At 40.3% G+C, this 18,529-nt stretch overlaps 1 protein-coding gene across 1 annotated transcript in view; it reads left to right on the top strand.

Annotated features, from left to right (window-relative positions):
* Positions 1 to 5,618: 5,618 nt before the first annotated feature.
* The window catches only part of SCFD2 (sec1 family domain containing 2), a 435,166-nt gene continuing 422,255 nt past the window's right edge, over positions 5,619 to 18,529 (top strand). The window contains exon 1 of the mRNA XM_012441117.3: positions 5,619 to 6,579. Coding sequence (XP_012296540.2) covers positions 5,742 to 6,579 — 838 coding nt within the window. The 5' untranslated portion in view covers positions 5,619 to 5,741. The remainder of the gene's footprint in view (positions 6,580 to 18,529) is intronic.

Below are 18,529 nucleotides of genomic sequence, written 5' to 3'. Positions count from 1 at the left end.
CGCTTCTTGTTAAAACGTATCCCAAATCTATCTACTTCTTTCCATCTGCACTGCCACACTGAAATTCCAGGAACACAAAACCCTTCCATGGCCTTCTCTTAAATATGAAATGAAATTTAAACTTCCTACCATATGACCTACAAGCTTCTTCATGATCTGACAGTCCCTCAAGTTGCATGTGGCTATACAGGCTCTGCATTGCACAGCTTTTAGGGGTTCTCTATATCACCTCATTCTTAGTCATTGTTTGTCAAATCTTTCAGTGTCTTCCCTGATATCACTGCCATAGTCTAAATGTTTGTGTTCCTCCAAAGTTCATATGCTAAAACCTTAATCCTCAATGTGATGGTGTTTGGAGGTGGGGACTTTGTGAGGTAATTAGGTCCTCCCTAATGGAGAGGGGTTTGAGCCTCCAGAAGAAGAGACAGGAGGGCTTGCTTCCTCTCTGTCAGCTCTTCACCAAGTGAAAATACAGCACAACAATGGACAGCCATCTGTGAGCCAGAGAGAGATCTCTCACTAGAAGTGAATCAGGTGAGCACCTTGATCTTGGACTGCCCAGCCTCCAGACTCTATTAAAAAAAATGAAAGGGCCGGGCGCGGTGGCTGACGCCTGTAATCCCAGCACTTTGGGAGGCCGAGGCGGATGGATCACGAGGTCAAGAGATCGAGACCATCCTGGTCAACAAGGTGAAACCCCGTCTCTACTAAAAATACAAAAAATTAGCTCAGCATGGTGGCGCGTGCCTGTAATCCCAGCTACTCAGGAGGCTGAGGCAGGAGAATTGCCTGAACCCAGGAGGCGGAGGTTGCGGTGAGCTGAGATCGCGCCATTGCACTCCAGCCTGGGTAACAAGAACGAAACTCCATCTCAAAAAAAAAAAGAAAAGAAAAGAAAAGAAAGAAAAAACTTAGCCATATGTAGTTGTGCACACCTGTAGTCCTAGCTACGCAAGAGGCCAAAGCAGGAGGATTGCTTGAAACCAGGAGTTTGAGCCTGCAGTGAGCTATGACTGTGCCGCTGCACTCCAACCTGTGAGACAGAGTCTCACTCTGTCCCTGCAAAAAAAAAAAAAAAAAAAGGTGTACCCTCCCTGAATTGTAGAGGCCAAGTTACTTTCTTTGACTCCAACTTCATATTCTTCCATTATTTTTTACCTCCTCATTCCCCTACCACCTTCTTTTCTGGGAACTGTGGATAGTTCCTAGAAGATACACTGCTTCTAGGAATTATCTACAGTTATTCCATTGACTCACTCTGCACTCACCCCCAGCACTCCCTTGTCATGACTGTACTTTCTTCCTGCACAGGTCAAATCCTGTAGATTCTTTTCATATTCCATCTCTTTTCCCTTTTCTGACATTTGCCACTGTTGGCCACTCTGTTCTTAAAACTTCCTCCTCTCATTACTACACTCACTGGCCTGACTTTTTCTGCCCATCCAGAAAAGTTGCTCAGAGTTCTCTCCATCTCCATCCTTGTCTTCTTTCTTTTTTGTGCTCTCTTAAGGCACTCTGAGGCACATCCATTTACTAATGATTCCCAATTGCTATATTTCTCTTCTATATTCCAGAATCATACATCCAACAGCATGCTAGATGTTTCTGCCTGGATGTCCCACAAGTATATTTAAAACATGTTGTGACACCTATTAGGATGGCCATTATCAAAACATCCAGGAAATATCAAGTGTCGGCAAGGATGTGGAGATATCTGAACCCTTGTGCATTGTGAGTAGGAATATAAAATGTTGCAGCCTCTGTAAAAAACAAAACAAAACAAAAACAGAGGTCTGTCAAGAAGTTAAAAAGAAAATTTCCATATGATCCAGCAATTCCACTCTGGGTACATGTACAAAATAATTGAAAGCAAGATTTGTAGGGAAAGAAAAGTATACACCATTAAGGAATGACTTGAAATTTGCATATGTCACTTCCAACCATCTGTGCCTCATCATGCATCCATAGCTAGCTACAAGAGGCTTGGAAAAGTAGTCACCAGCTGTGTGTCTATGTGTTCAGAAGAAACCTATTACTACAGAAGAAGAGATGAATAAATATTGAGGCAACCACTATCAGTTGCTGACACAGTACTCAACCCTGACTTCATGAGTGCCTTTCCCTTTCAGAGAAGATGAAGTATTAATTCACTCAGACTCATCTGATGAAGGTATGGTTCAGCATGAGATGCAAGGGGTAGAAACAAAAAGTGATTTTGACATCAGGGTTAATGCAGGTGCTAGTAACTAGTCACTGACCTGAGTTTAAATTGAAGAGCAAGGACTGTCATCCATCAAGTTATTCAACTTAAGCTTCTTAAAATAATTTTTGTACTGACAAGGATACAAACATGTAGGAATATCTTCTTTGCTGGTTCAGCATGTGAACTTAGGTCTATCATTGGCCTGTTTACCTACTGGGTTCTACCGGGTTTATGACTCTCCTGGGCATGTTCAGAGTGGCATTATTCATAATAGCTAAAAGGTGGAAGCAGACCAAATGTCCATAGGCAGATGAATAGATAAACAAAATGGTGTAACATACAATGGAATATTATTCAGCTTCAAAAAGAAAATTCTGATGCACGTTACAATATAGATGAACTTGGAGGACCTTATGCTAAGTGAAGTAGGTCAATCACAACAAAACAAATACTGTATTGTCCCACTTATATGAGCTATTTAGAGTAGTCACCTACTACACTGCCAACAACTAGAGTAGTCGGCTCATAGAAACAGAAAGTAGAATGGAAGTAGAATGGGCTGGGGAGAGGGGAAATGGGGGAGTTGTTATTTAATGGGTACAGAGTTTCAGTTTTGTGAGACAAAAAGTTCAGAGATTGATTATATAACAATGTGAATGTACTTAAAGCCACCAAACTGCACATTTTACAATGGTTAAGATGGTGACTTATGTTATGCTTATCTTACCATAAGGAAACAAACAAAAACATGTCCCTGCTGAACTGTATATTTATTGCCCAGTCTGCTTCTCTTATGGTTTTTCAAATCTCAGTGACTGGCATTTACCAGTCAGAAAGCTGGGTACTAACCTGAAATTTTCCTTCCATGTCAGCGTCTCTGCAAAACTAATAAGCAAGCCCTTTGGCTCTATGTTCTTAACAGCTCTTCACACTCCTCACTCTGTCTGTCTGCTTGTTACGCTCTCAACTCTCTCACCCAGAATTGCTGCTGATACAATTATTTTCTTAACTGCTCTCTCTGCCCTAAATTGCTCCATTTCAAATTATTTTCCATGTCTCGACTAGAATCTTTTTTTCCTAAAATCCAGATGTGAACAAATTGTTTCCATATCCCAAAATACATTAATAGTTCCCGACTGACTGCTACTATTTAGAATGGAAAACAAGACTCTTGCTGATCTAGTCCATTTCTTTCTTTTCTAATTTCTTGCTCCTATTTCTTCTTGTGCCTTTTTTCATACAATGCACTCCAGCTATAGTAAACTGTAGTTCCAGAGAACATGTTGTACTGTCTTATGCCTCTAGGACTTTGTTTACGCTGCACTCTGTGCCTGGACTGCTAGGAATCTTCCTCCCCATCCTGTCCACCTGGTGAACACCTGGGTTTCTTTGAAGGCAAGTCAAAACTCGTTCTCTATATGAAACTTTTTCTGACTACTTCCTTTTTCCCTTAGTCAGAATTTATCTTTCCTCCTTCATAACTCCTATGCAAAATATTTTTAAAAAACTCTTTGCCTCTGTAACATTTTATTGCATTTGTTTTATATGTGTGGGTCCCTTTATTTCATTACAATAATTTTGAAATCAGGGCTGTGGCTTATTTTTCTGTATATCCTTAATACCTCAGACAGTGTTTGGAATATTGTACATGTTTATTAAAAATTGGCTGGATACATTATTAAATGGCTATTAATGTTTTATTTTTATTTTTATTTTATTTATGTATTTTTTTTTTGAGATGGAGTCTCGCTCCCATCTTGCAGGCTGGAGTACAGTGGAGCGATCTTGGCTCACTGCAGTCTCCACCTCCTGGGTTCAAGCAATTCTCCTGCCTCAGCCTCTGGAGTAGCTAGGATTACAGGCGTGCATCACCATGCCTAGCTAATTTTTGTATTTTTAGTAGAGATCAGCTTTTGTCATGTTGGCCAGGCTAGTCTTGAACTCCTGACCTCAGGTGATCCACCCACCTCGGCCTTCCAAAGTGCTAGGATTACAGGCGTGAGCCACCATGCCAGACCTATTTATTTATTTATTTATTTATTATGGTGTCTTGCTCTGTCGTCCAGGCTGGAGTGCAGTGGCGTGATCTCGGCTCACTGCAACCTCCACCTATTGGGTTCAAGCGATTCTCCTGCTCAGCCTCTTGAGTAGCTGGGATTACAGGCACCTGCCACCACGTCTAGCTAATTTTTGTATTTTAGTAGAGACGGGGCTTCACCATGTTGGCCAAGCTGGTCTCGAGCCCCTGACTTCAGAGGGTCCACCTATCTTGGCCTCTCAGGCGTGAGCCACTGAGCCTTGCCATGGATATTAATTGAACATTCATTCAACAAACATTTATTGAATGCCTGTTATAAGTGTTGGGGACACCAAGCATCTAGTGCATAATTTAGTAAAACAGATAGCTTAAGGAAAATAGGTGTTAATACTTACCCCAGTGATATAGCAAGTACTTAGCAAATGTATCAGTTGAGTGGTTTGGAGGGTGGGGAAAGAGGAAGGCGATAGGGAGATAGTGGTGGTGTTAGAAAAACTCTCATATGGGCAGTACCGTTGAATGATTTTTTTTGGTAAGTAATATAAGTATATTGGTGGAACAAACAGAACCCATGAAACATTTGGGGTTCAGCCCACTGCATTCATTGCAAAGGTATAATTTTTCACCAGGTTGGGAGTAGCTAGAGAGAAATGGAGAAATCATGTTGATGCTTTTTAAAGAGTGTGCATATATCCTGTCAGCAACTGGGCTAGGAGAAACTTTTAAGCAGAAAAATTGTAGGACCAACTTTGTTTATTAGGAAGAAAACAGAATTTGAGGGGGAAGAGATCAAAAGCCAGAAAATGTTGGGAGATCGTTGTCCGGGTGAGTAATGATGTTGAGTTTCTGTGATAGCAAAAATGGAGAGGAAAGGCTCAATTCTAGGAGTTTTAAAGCCGATCAAGATTTAGTGACGATGAGATGAGGGAGGAAAGATGGAGAAAGTGAAAATGAGAACAACAGATGTGTTTGTTATGAGGTAATGTGACAGCAACCTATAAAGTCAAAATATTGCACACAGTTGTTTTTATTATCTTTTTCTAGTTGCTCTGAGTTTAAATTGGGAAGGTGGCTGTACTTTTAGAGACGTATTCACATCTAAGGAAGATATCAAATTTCGGATAAGGTTTTATTTCAGAGAAGTTTCAAGGAACGAGAAAAGATCATCTGCGCAGACAGGCCGAGTGACAGAAAGAACTCAGTTCAGCTCCATCCCAGGCAACGCCTTCTCCTCTCCGCGAGCGTTTGAGGAAGCCCAGAGCCACAGAACCCCTCCCACTTCTTTCCAGACCAGACCATCCTTCCTCAGTCCTGGCCTCCTCCCTAGCCAATCACCGCTCAGTTCAACGTCATTACAGCGCGCCGTCAGGGAGCGTGTCAGAGGCCGGACCACGTGTACTGTGTTGACTGTCAAAGCCTCTGGGAGCCCCATTTCCGGAAGCGGTGAGTTCTGAGAGAAGTTCCTGCACCGTAGTTCCCCAAGTTTGCGAATCCCCAACTATGAGCGCCTCAGGCGTACTGTCCTTTACCCAGCAAGGATGGGAGCAGGTGCTGGCCAAAGTGAAACGGGCTGTGGTTTACCTGGACGCCGCCTGCGCCGAGAGCCTGCACTGGGGCTGCGGATCCACCCGTCTCCTGGAGGCGGTGGGGAGTCCTGAGTGTCACCTTCTAGAGTTCGAGCCCGACGCAGTTGGTGGTGGAGCCAGGCAGCCCAAGGCGGTGTTTGTGCTGAGCCGCCTGCTGAAAGGCCGAACCGTGGAGATCCTACGGGACATCATCTGCCGCAGTCACTTCCAGTATTGTGTGGTGGTCACAGCCGTGAGCCATGCTGTCCACCTCACAGCTAATCATGTCCCAGCCGCGGCAGCGGCCGAGATGGAGGGGCAGCAGCCGGTGTTCGAGCAGCTGGAGGAGAAGCTGTGTGAGTGGATGGGCAACATTAACTACACGGCTGAGGTGTTCCATGTCCCGTTATTGCTTGCCCCTGTCGCTCCCCACCTTGCATTGACTCCAACCTTTGCATCTCTTTTCCCACTGTTACCCCAGGATGTGCATCTCCTTAATAGTGCCCGACCGGATAAGAGGAAGCTGGGCAGCCTGGGCGATGTGGACGCCACTGCCCTAACCCCGGAGCTGCTCCTGCAGATCAGGTGCCTGGTGTCAGGCCTCAGTTCTCTGTGTGAACATTTAGGAGTACGGGAGGAGTGTTTTGCTGTAGGTTCCTTAAGTCGGGTCATCGCTGCGGATCTGGCCAATTATGCCCCTGCCAAGAACAGGAGGAAGACTGCTGCAGGCAGGGCATCAGTGATTTTTGTGGACAGAACCCTGGATCTCACAGGTAAGTGCCTTGCTGTGGAGTTCTTCATATCCATTCTCCACATTGCTGGGACTTTCCTTGATTCAGCATGTATTTTGTTGACCTTTTATTATGTACCAGATTGAGGATACAAAGAATTAGATAGGCACAGTCTCTAATCTCACAGAGTTTATAGTCTACAGTGGGATATAGACAAGTGAATTAGCAATTTCAATAACATTTGTTAAATGCTGTAATGGGTAGAAATGTTATAAATGCTCATTGCCTTGTTAAACAACAACTTTATCTAGCCCCGGATGTTGGAAAGTGGAATTATGCTGACATGGAGGAAAACTGTGTACCTGGGAATTTTTATTTTTATTTTTGTATAGAAATTTAGGAATGCTGGTATTCACAACAGCCCTTCGTAAGAAGACTCTGATTTGTTGGAGAAGTATTAACAGATGACCCAGTGGAAGGAAAACTATTGTATAATAAAATGTAAAATTATCACAGTTGAGGTTTAGGAAATGAGTGTTAAAGAAAGAGGCAGAACTTAAATGTCACTAATAAATGAGATGAAATAGAATTGTAGAAAACATTTTAAAATGTTTATTGATTTATTTCTAGCTCTCATTGTATTAAAGATGAAGTAGATAATCTCAAATTGTAATAATATATTATTTACACAAAAGAAACAAATGTAATCCTTAAAGCAGATGAAGAAAAGACACTTTCTGATGCTCGATAGTTATTTTCAAAGGTCAACTTTATTGTTTATAATTAGGTGTAAATACTGTTAGTAATATAGGCTAGCCACTTCCAAGTCTTGGGAGAATAATAAAAAAACTGACATTGGTAGGCATTCCCTTTAATAGGCCAGAAAAAAAGTTGAATTAAGTTATAAAAACTAAAATAGGTATATTTGAGTTTTTAATCTTAATAAGATTAATTTTCAGATAAAAAATGAAAAGTAAGCTAAATGGTAGTAGTGAGATGTAGACTTAATTATATGACTGGAAAACCAGGTGTCCAATCTGTAATTTAAATATATAAGTAATAACTGTAGCATCGCAGAGTCCATAGGGGATTAAAAGATAAAACTTTTTGAGTAGATGCTTGTAGCATTTTTTAGTGGATGCTATATATTACTTTTACTTCTATCTCTTTACGCCAAAAATGTAACCAGTTGTTTCATAATCAGTTGGGAAGTTCACATAATTTTGTACTCTCCCCCAAGACTTCAGTTAGGCAAAACTTAATGTCCCACTGTCCAGCATCATAGTAACAGCTCCTCTACATCTTCAGTATCTAATATGTTTTTTAAACATACGGAATCAATGAGGTGAGCATAACTTCTGCCCTCTAAAAGTTTACAATATAACAGAGTCAAGTATGATTTAGAGCCGGGCACAGTGGCTAGTGCCTGTAATCCCAGTACTTTGGTAGGCTGAGGTGGGCAGACTACTTGAGCTCAGGAGTTTGAGACCAGCCTGGGCAACACAGCAAAACTCCATCTCTATAAAAAATTTAAAAATTAAATTAAAATTTTTTTTTAAAATTTAAAGAATTAGCCAGGCGTGGTGGCCTGTATTCCCAGCCACTCAGGAGCTCAAGAGGCCGAGGTGGAGGATAAATTGAGCCCAGAAGGCAGAGGTTGCAGTGAGCTGCGATCACATCACTGCACTCTACCCTGGATGACAGAGCTAGACTCTGTCTCAAAAAAAAAAAAAAGAATTATTTACAAAATAAGGGCACATAGAAAGACAAAGTTGCAAATCATTCTGCTATAAAGACACATGCACAGGTATGTTCATTGTGGCAGTATTCACAATAGCAAAGATTTGGAACCAACTCAAATGCCCATCAATGATAGACTGGATAAAGAAAATGTGGCACATATACACAATGGAGTACTATGCAGCCATAAAAAAGGATGAGTTCATGTCCTTTGCAGGGACATGGATGAAGCTGGAAACCATCATTCTCAGCAAACTAACACAAGAACAGAAAACCAAACACTGCATGTTCTCACTCACAAGTGGGTGTTGAACAATGAGAACACATGGACACAGGACACAGGAAGGGGAACATCACACACTGGGTCTTGACGGGGTGGTGGAGTCAAGGGAAGAGATAGCATTAGGAGAAATACCTAATGTAGATGATGGCTTCATGGGTGCAGCAAACTACCATGGCACGTGTATACCTATGTAACAAACCTGCACGTTCTGCGTATGCATCCCACAACTTAAAGTATAATAATAATAATAAGAAAGACAAAGTTGACATTCAGCAGCAATCATTTCATAGGCTCTTTCCTGTCAAGCCTCTAGATCTCTTTCCCCATACTCCTTAGCTTTCTTGCTTCTAATATTACTGAGAAAATATAAGCCACTAGAAAAATTTATATATTCCCATCACCAAATATAGCACCCTTTCTACATCTGTACCCATGTCTTTTTCCTTCCTTCCTTCACATTGAAAAGAGATATACTGTCCCTGCCACTATCTAATGCCAACTTTTTCACCTATGTAGACTAAATCCTCTCTTTTCACTTCTCTCATAGACTTACTGTTTTTCAAATACTCTCTCCCTTTCTTAGATAATCATTTTTCCCTTTTCCCTGGGTTTTCCCCCAACATACAAACAGTATGGAACATCTTCTTTCTTGACCTCTCACGCTCCTCCAACTTCAATTTTATTTTTGCTTTATTTTATAGCAAACTTGAAAGAATTGTGTATACTTGTTGCCTCCACAAAAATCTGCTCCAATTTTCTCTTGACTCCACTTCAATTAGACTTTTATTTTCCACTGCTTCCCAGAAACTTTCTTTGTTTTATTACCACATTCATTCTTCTGAACTTCAAAGCAGCATTTGACACAGTAAAGTGTGCAAATAGTTAAAATACAATTAAAGAAGTATAAAACATATACAGACAAGCAACCCCTTAGGCTAGCTTCTTGTATAATCCCTCAAAGCGTAACAATGACATACTCGCTCAGTATTCCAGTGGCCTCTCATCATACCTTGTGCCAAGTTTCTTACTGTTATTTTCAAAGCCATGCGTGATCTGCCTGTGTCTATCTCTTCCACCTCATCTCTGAGTGATCTCCGCTCTTACAGCATTGGCTACCTTGCCATTGTCAGACATGGTAAGTGTTTCTGTCTCAGGGCCTTTGCATTTCTCTGCAACGCTGCTTGGGATGTTCTTCCTTGAGGTATCCACATGGCTTTCTCCCTTACATCATTCCTGCTCCTCAGAGAGGCCTTCCTTGGTAACCTTCTTTGACACTCTCTTACCCTTTACCTGGGTTTGTCATAGCCTTTACTATTCCCTGATTTATTACCTGTTTCCTCCCACTTGAATGGAAGCTCTTGAGGAGAGGGACTCTGTTTTGTTTACTGTTTATTAACCAGCAAGAGTACCTTGAAAACAGTAGGTATTCAATATACATTTATTGAATAAATGGATAAATGAGTAGATTATAGGTTGTAGATACTAGACATTCATTGAGGTTAACACACTTATTTTTTCTTTTTTTTTTTAAACTTGTTTATTATACTTTAAGTTCTGGAGTACATGTGTGGATGGTGCAGATTTGTTACATAGGTAGGCATGTGCCATGTTTCTGAGGTTCTTAAATTGTATCATTAGTAATATACAAATGCAGAAAAAATGATGGACACTTTTCTGAATAGTCTAAGATTTGGCAGCTTGGGCTTACAGCAAAACTTAAGACAGAAAATAATGATATTAACTAGTTATATTTATATGACTATTTTATGGATAAAAACCACTTCTGACTGGATGCAGTGGCTCATGCCTGTGATCCCAACACTGAGTGTGGTGGCTCATGCCTGTAATTCCAGGCTGAGGCTGGTAAATCACTGGAGCCTAGAAGTTCGAAAACATTCCCAGGCAACATAGGAAGACCCTGTCTTTACAAAAAATACAAAAATTAGCCAGGCACAGTGACTCATGCCTATGGTCTCAGTTACTTGGGGGCTGAGGTAGGAGGATTGCTTGAACCTGGGAGTTTGAAGCTGCAGCGAACTATGATCATGCCATTGCACTCCAGTCTGGGTGACCGAGCAAGACCCTGTCTCAAAAAAAATTAAAATAAAAACCCCACTTTTATATTACCTTATTTGATCTCAATGAATTAAATGAGTTAAGTGTTCTTTATCATTTTAAGAATAAAGAAATTGAGGCTCAAAAGTTGTTCTTTCCTGAAAAAAGCATAAGAGTTAGCCAGGTGTGATGGTATTGCATCATATTTGACATTTCTATGAATGTCAAAGTTCAACATCTTTTGTTTTTTGAATTGTCAAAGGGAGAGTTAGTGTTATATTGTTATATTGTTAGTATATATTGTTATTTACTTTCCTTACATTTATTAAGAATCCCTCTGCCAATAGGTGGTCTTCCAGGGTGATGGTTAAGTTAGGGAAGGTACTCAGTACTAGGTTTGTGTGGGAGGGGACATTTTAGGTACATGAGATCAGTGAAACAATATTTAATGTTGAAAGGGGCGTTACTCAAAGGGAACAAATAGGAGATTTCTCTGGGTAGATTCAAGGCAACATATAAAAAGAGTAAGAAAAATTCAGCCCTCTGTCAAGAGCCTGGGAGGAATCATGAAAATATTAGCTTCAGTGGGATGCTATGGGCATTCTAACACAAGACACAATTATAAAGCAATGAGATTGAACCCCGGAAAGTTACTTGAGGTATTTCTCAAATACATTAAAAATTATAAAGACCCTGCTTTCTTCTTACCTTCTTGAATAATTCAGTTCAAAAGCATTTAGGTGGGGCTCAGTGAGGTAGGTGTCTGGCAGGGAGGAAGACCTTGGCTTGGCCCAGGGTGTTGGATCCCAAGTGGGGTGAGATCTGAGTGGGGTGAGGTCACCTGCTTAGTGGTGGTAGATGACAGCAGCAATGGCCTGGTAGGGTGATAAAGCCACAGTGGGATTAGGAAATGTCCCCAGGACCCAATATGTTTGCCTATCTACTGGTTTATGGAACCAAGTTTGATTTGTGGTTCTCACTGACTCTGAGGGAAGTTAGATAGGGAAGAGACTCAAGCAGCCGTATGGGAGGCCCATAAAGTGAGGAATTGGGGTTCCTTCCAACAGCCAATGAGGAACTGAGACCTCCTGTCAATAGCTTTGTGAGAGAGCCATCTGAGAAATGGATCCTTGAGCCCAAACATTCAGATGACTGTAGCCCCAGCTGACATATTGCATGCAATTTCATGAGAGTCTCTGAGTCAGACCCAGTTAAGCCACTCTGAATTCCTAGATGCATAGAAACAGTAAGATTAATACATGTTGTTTTAAGACAGTAAGTTTTGAGATAATTTGTTACACAGCAACATACAGCTAATATACTAAGAGTTTAGATAGATACTAAAAAATTGATGGAATTTCCATTTTGAATAGCATAGCTAGGGAAGACCTCTGTGAGGATGTGACATTTGACCAGAGGCTGAAAGAAGGGAGGAAACATGCCATGTGGCTACCTAAGGATGGAACATATAAGACCCAGGAAATGGCAAGTGCAATGGGCCTAAGGTGGGAGCATGTGTGACATGCTTGAGGACCAGTAGGAGGCCAGTTTGGCTAAAGCGTTGTGAGCAAGAGGGAACACCGATAGGACATCAGTTGGAGGGGTAGGTAGAGGAATGCTTTGTAGGTTAAAATAAGGATTTAGGATACTAGCCAAAGTATAATGGGAAATCAGTTGGAGGATTTTGAGCTGTGATGTGACATGATCAGATTTATATTATATAGGATCATTTATGTAAGGAGTGTGGGGATTAAGGTAGATCCTCAATATATGGTAGCTACTGTTACTATAGAGATTACCAGAGCTTACTTATAGTGATCTTAGCTCTGCCTTTTCCTAGTCAAAATTTCTTGGGCAAGTTGCCCAACTCCTGCCTCTCAGCTTCCTGATCTGTAAAATAAGGACCTCAGAGGATAATTGAGAGGATAAAATAAGTTAAGATATCTATCTTCTACAACAGCTAGAGAAAAAAAAAGTAGAGTAAGTGAAAGGTTCCCCCTATGTGATCCCACAAGATCACTACAATTCTGGTTACTCAAGACCGAGTTAAAAATGGTATGGATGAGGCCAGGTATGGTGGCTCACGCCTGTAATCCCAGCACTTTGGGAGGCCAAGGCGGGTGGATCACGAGGTCAGAAGTTTGAGACCAGCCTGGCCAATACGGTGAAACCTCGTCTCTACTAAAAATACAAAAATTAGCTGTGTGTGGTGGTACATGCCTGTAGCCCTAGCTGCTCAGGAGGCTGAGGCAGGAGAATCGCTTGAACCTAGGAGGCAGAGGTTGCAGTGAGTTGAGATCATGCCACTGCACTCCAGCCTGGGTGACAGAGTGAGAGTCCATCTCAAAAAAAAAAATGATATGGATGATCTCTGTTCATTTTATAAGTGTATTAGGGTTCTCTAGAAGGACAGAATTAATGGATTATATGGATTGAGCTCTTATGAAGACTTCTCAATGCTTGCTTCTCATTTTATTTCATGTAAGACTTAGAGACAAGTGAAGTTGTTACATGCCTTATGATAATAAATACCTTATGTATGTATGACACTAACATACATAACCCACAGGGTCATACAGAATTGGTATTTTCTGGTCCTGGTAACTTGAAAAGTTCAGCCCTTGAAACAATTGGCTTAATTTAGAATCTCAAATCCTGAGGTTGAAGGCTACTTAGATGTCAGTTGGGCCAACTTTGAGTTTTTAGATTGGTAGAACAGCACCACATTTATGGAAGTTGTCTTAGATTATATAAGAAACAAGTAGAGGAAGGAACCCTAGAGCTCATGTCTCTATTTTGTTTTATTTTTCCTACACCTCTTTGGAAGAGATGTCATTGGGAATTAAACCATTCTTTGCCCAAACTAAGGACCACATTGCTATTAGTCAGGTTAAAAGTTCGGCAGGGAAGAAATAACTGGGTTCGGATTGACTTCCACCCTAGAGCATCTCAAATAATACTTAAAAATTTTCTATAATAAGAGGAAAATTAAGCTTTTTGAAAACTAAAATGTGATATAAATCTTGGCATTTTATGTATTTTGTAAAAAAAGAATCTGAAGTTATTGTGACATGGATAGACCCTAAATACTTAAGTCTATATTTGAGTCATGCGAATGGCACTAATTAAATTTAAAAGGTGAATATTGAATCCTCTAAAGCTGGATATGTCATAAAATATATTCACAGAAGAGCAGGATAATTAGAATATATATTCATTTTACCAAATTTGAGAAGCTGAATAATCATGGTCATGAAAAATTGGCATTTTGTTATTTCTCTAATGTAATAATCTAAACAGTTTCTGATGGAATGTGAATTATTACACTAATTGGATAAGTCTCATGTGCTCTTGTAGCAAACATTGGGTAAAATGAAGTTTTTGTAGAGTTAGTATCAACCATAATCCTACTATCCAAAGATAACCCTTCATAAAACCTTGGGGTGTGTGTGTGTGATTTTTAAATTATTACAACAGGGATATATGTTCACCATAGTAAGTTTAGAATTGCATATAAATAGCAGAAAATAAAAATCTCAGTTTGAGAACTGTTTAATAAATATACTATAATTTAAAAAATGATTCCTCTGCTTTTGAACATTTAGGACATTGTTATACAATATTTTGGTCACATAAATTATACTTTGGTTCTATAAAAATAACTTAGCCATTACACCTTAAAGGAATAAGTATTTTATGTCTTGACTTCTCATATTCAGAAATTTTTGAGAGGCTTGTCAACAGTTTCAGTTTGCAGAGGGTTTAATGAAGTGAGACTTGCTGAACATCCCTGAGTTTGGGATCCGAAGGAGGAGTGAGCAACAGCTAGATTGCAGAGTTAGCTAAAGAAGTTAGGGAAGAAAGACAGCACACATAGAACACTTGTTTGTGCCATGTGTCTAGGGAAGGCAGACAAAAAATGGGAATAGCTTGGGGTAAAGACTAGAATTGGGGCATCGGATTCAGAGAAAAGTTATTTTGATGATAAATGGAGATTGTTAAAATTTTTAGTAAGTCAGGAGGGAAATAGTAGAGAGACAAAGAAATTCATGACGCTGTGAGGTAGTCCTAGTATCTCTATTTCAGCCTTATTTTAAAGACATAATTCACATAGAGATTTCTGATCCCTCTCTGGATACCAGGGCCATTTCTAATCACTGGGCATTCATTCAGCAAGTATTTACCAAGCAATTTCTAGTCTGAGTGCTGGAGAGATAACTATAAATCACAGACGACATAAATAAGACACAGTTTTTTCTAGACCTAATAAACGAGTATTCTACTGATAGAACAGGAAACTCTTTCTTTCTTTCCTTTCTTTCCCTTCCTTCTTCCCTTCCTTCTTCCCTTCCTTCCTCCCTCCCTCCCTCTCTCCCTCCCTTCCTCCCCTCCCCTCCCCTTCCTTCTCTCTTTCTTTCCTTCCTTCCTTCTTTCTTTCTTTTCTTTTCTTTCTTCTTTTTCTTTTTTTGAGACAGAGTCTTGCTCTGTTGCCCAGGCTGGAGTGCAGTGGCGCAATCTTGGCTCACTGCAACCTCCGCCTCCCAGGTTCAAGTGATTCTCCTTCCTCAGCCTCCCAAGTAGCTGGGACTACAGGTGCATGCCACTACGCCTGGCTAAGTTTTTTTTTTTTTTTTGTATTTTCAGTAGAGACAGGGTTTCACCATGTTAGCCAGGATGGTGGCCATCTCCAGACCTCGTGATCTGCCCACCTTGGCCTCACTAAGTGTTGGGATTACAGGCGTGAGCCACCACGCCCAGTGAAGAACCCCTTTCTTTGACATTAGAAGTCACCTTAGAAGCAACCGTGCTGGCTCTGTAATAAATCACTTTTGTGTGCCTGATTTTTTTTTGTTTAAGAGCATAGTTTTCGGAGTTATATGGTTCCTGGGTTTGAATCCTTACTCTGTGATGTACAAGTCAATTATTTACTTGATGAGCAAGTTGAGCATAATAATACCTACATATTAAGGTTGCTGTAAGAATTAAGTGGATAATGAATGAACAGTATGGAACTTAGAACCTGATATAAAAGTAGCTCTCGACGAGTATTAGCTATTTTGATGAAAATGATGATGGTGATAATGATGATTCCTTGGGTTCTTGCTTCAGCCTTTCCTTCCTGATTCTTCTTTCCCATTAATATGACATGGCAAAAACAACAGTGAGATAGAATTAGGAAGGCATTAGAAGTAAAATGTTAATTGATACGGAGTTGACGGGTTCATAGCAAATAGATGTGGCAAGTCTCACACAGTGTTGGCATGATGTCTTCTAAGCAGTCATGGCTTTTGCAGAGAGAACTTGGTTTTATTGAAAAAGCCTTGAACTGTGTCATTAGTCTTGAATTTTAATTTGAGTTCGTTAATTAAAGTAAAATGCCTAAAACAGTGCCTAGTACACAGAAAGCACTCAATAAATGTTTATATCATTGTAGGCTATTACCATTTATTCATTTATTCTTTTTTTAAAATAATTTATTTATTTTACTTTAGGTGAATACTGTATCTGGCATTTCTCCCCATGTTATCCCTCCCCACCCTCCTCTCCCTCCCCGCCCCTCATTGTCTCTCCCCTACCCCCCCAACTGTCCCCTGTGTGTGATGCTCTTCTCCCTGAGTCCACGTGTTCTCGTTGTTCAACACCCACCTATAAGTGAGAACATATGGTGCTTGGCTTTCTGTTCTTGGGTCAGTTTGCTGAGAATGATGGTTTCCAGATTCATCCAAGTCCCTACAAAGGACATGAACTCCTCGTTTTTTATGGCTGCTTAGTATTCCATGGAGTATATGTACCACATTTTCTTTGTCCAGTCTGTCATTGATGGGCATTTGGGTTGTTTCCAGGTCTTTGCTATTGTACATAGGGCTGCGATGAACATACGTGTGTGTGTGTGTCTTTATAGTAGAATGATTTGTAGTTCTTTGGGTATATACCCAATAGTTGGATTGCTGGGTCAAATGGAATTTCTATTTCTAGATCCTTGAGAAATCACCACACTGTCTTCCACAACGGTTGAACTAATTTACACTCCCACCAACTGTGTAAGAGTGTTCCTATTTCTCCACATCCTCTCCAGCATCTGTTGTCTCCTGATTTTTTAATGATCGCCATTCTAACTGGCGTGAGATGATATCTCAGTGTGGTTTTGATTTGCATTTCTCTATTGACCGCTGATGATGAGCATTTTTTCATACGTTTGTTGGCCTCATATATGTCCTCTTTTGAAAAGTGTCTGTTCATATCCTTTGCCCACTTTTGAATGGGGTTGTTTGTTTTTTTCTTGTATATCTGTTTTAGTTCTTTGTAGATTCTGGATATCAGCCCTTTGTCAGATGGGTAGATTGCAAAAATTTTTTCCCATTCTGTTGGTTGCCAATTCACTCTAGTGATGGTTTCTTTTGCTCTACAGAAGCTCTGGAGTTTAATTATATCCCATTTGTCTATCCTGGCTTTTATTGCCATTGCTTTTGGTGTTTTAGTCATGAAGTCCTTGCCCATGCCTATGTCCTGGATGGTTTTGCCTACGTTTTCTTCTAGTGTTTTTATAGTGTTAGGTTTTATGTTTAAATCTTTGATCCATCTGGAGTTAATTTTAGTGTAAGGTGACAGGTAGGGGTCCAGTTTCTGCTTTCTGCACACTGCTAGCCAGTTTTCCCAACACCATTTATTAAACATGGAGTCCTTTCCCCATTGCTTGTTTTTGCTGGGTTTGTCAAAGATCAGATGGTTGTAGATGTGTGGTGTTTCTTCTGGGGTCTCTGTTCTGTTCCGTTGGTCTATGTCTCTGTTTTGGTACCAGTACCATGCTGTTTGATTACTGTAGCCTTGTAGTATAGTTTGAAGTCTGGCAGTGTGATGCTTCTGGCTTTGTTCTTTTTGCTTAGGATTGTCTTGGCTATGCGGGGTCTCTTGTGATTCCATATGAAGTTTAAAGTAGTTTTTTCCAGTTCTGTGAAGAAGGTCATTGGTAGCTTGATGGGGATTGCATTGAATCTATAGATTACTTTGGGCAGTATGGCCATTTTCACGATATTGATTCCTCCTAACCATGAGCATGGAATGTTTTTCCATCTGTTTGTGTCCTCTCTTATTTCCTGGAGCAGTGGTTTGTAGTTCTCCTTGAAGATGTCCTTCACATCCTTTGTTAGTTGTATTCCTAGGTATTTTATTCTCTTTGTAGCAATTGTGAATGGATATTCATTCTTGATTTGGCTCTCTGTTTGTCTGTTATTGGTATATAGGAATGCTTGTGATTTTTGCACATTGATTTTGTATCCTGAGACTTTGCTGAAGTTACTTATCAGTTTGAGAAGATTTTGGGCTGAGATGATGGGGTCTTCTAGATATACAATCATGTCATCTGCAAATAGAGACAGTTTGACTTCCTCCTTTCCTAATCGAATATGCTTTATTTCTTTTTCTTGACTGATTGCTCTGGCTAGAACTTCCCATACTATGTTGAATAGGAGTGGTGAGAGAGGGCATCCTTGTCTAGTGCCTGATTTCAAAGGGAATTCTTCTAGTTTTTGCCCATTCAGTATGATATTGGCTGTAGGTTTGTTGTATATAGCTTTTACCATTTTATGATATGTTCCATCAATACCTAGTTTATTGAGAGTTTTTAGCATGAAGGGCTGTTGAATTTTATCAAAGGCCTTCTCTGCATCTATTGAGATAATCACGTGGTTTTTGTCTTTGGTTCCATTTATGTGATGGATTACATTTATGGATTTGCATATGTTGAACCAGCCTTGCATCCCCGGGATGAAGCCTACTTGGTCGTAATGGACAAGCTTCTTGATGTGCTGTTGCAATCTGTTTGCCAGTATTTTATTGAAGATTTTTATGTCGATGTTTATCATGGATATTGGCCTGAAGTTTTCTTTTTTAGTTGAGTCTCTGCCAGGTTTTGGT

Source organism: Aotus nancymaae, unplaced genomic scaffold (assembly GCF_030222135.1).
Source record: "Aotus nancymaae isolate 86718 unplaced genomic scaffold, 86718_ANA_hifiasm-v0.15.2.pri h1tg000006l, whole genome shotgun sequence".
In the NCBI taxonomy this organism is placed as follows: domain Eukaryota; kingdom Metazoa; phylum Chordata; class Mammalia; order Primates; family Aotidae; genus Aotus; species Aotus nancymaae.
The sequence above is the reverse complement of the archived record's forward strand: the minus strand, read 5'-3'. Positions and strand labels throughout refer to the sequence as shown.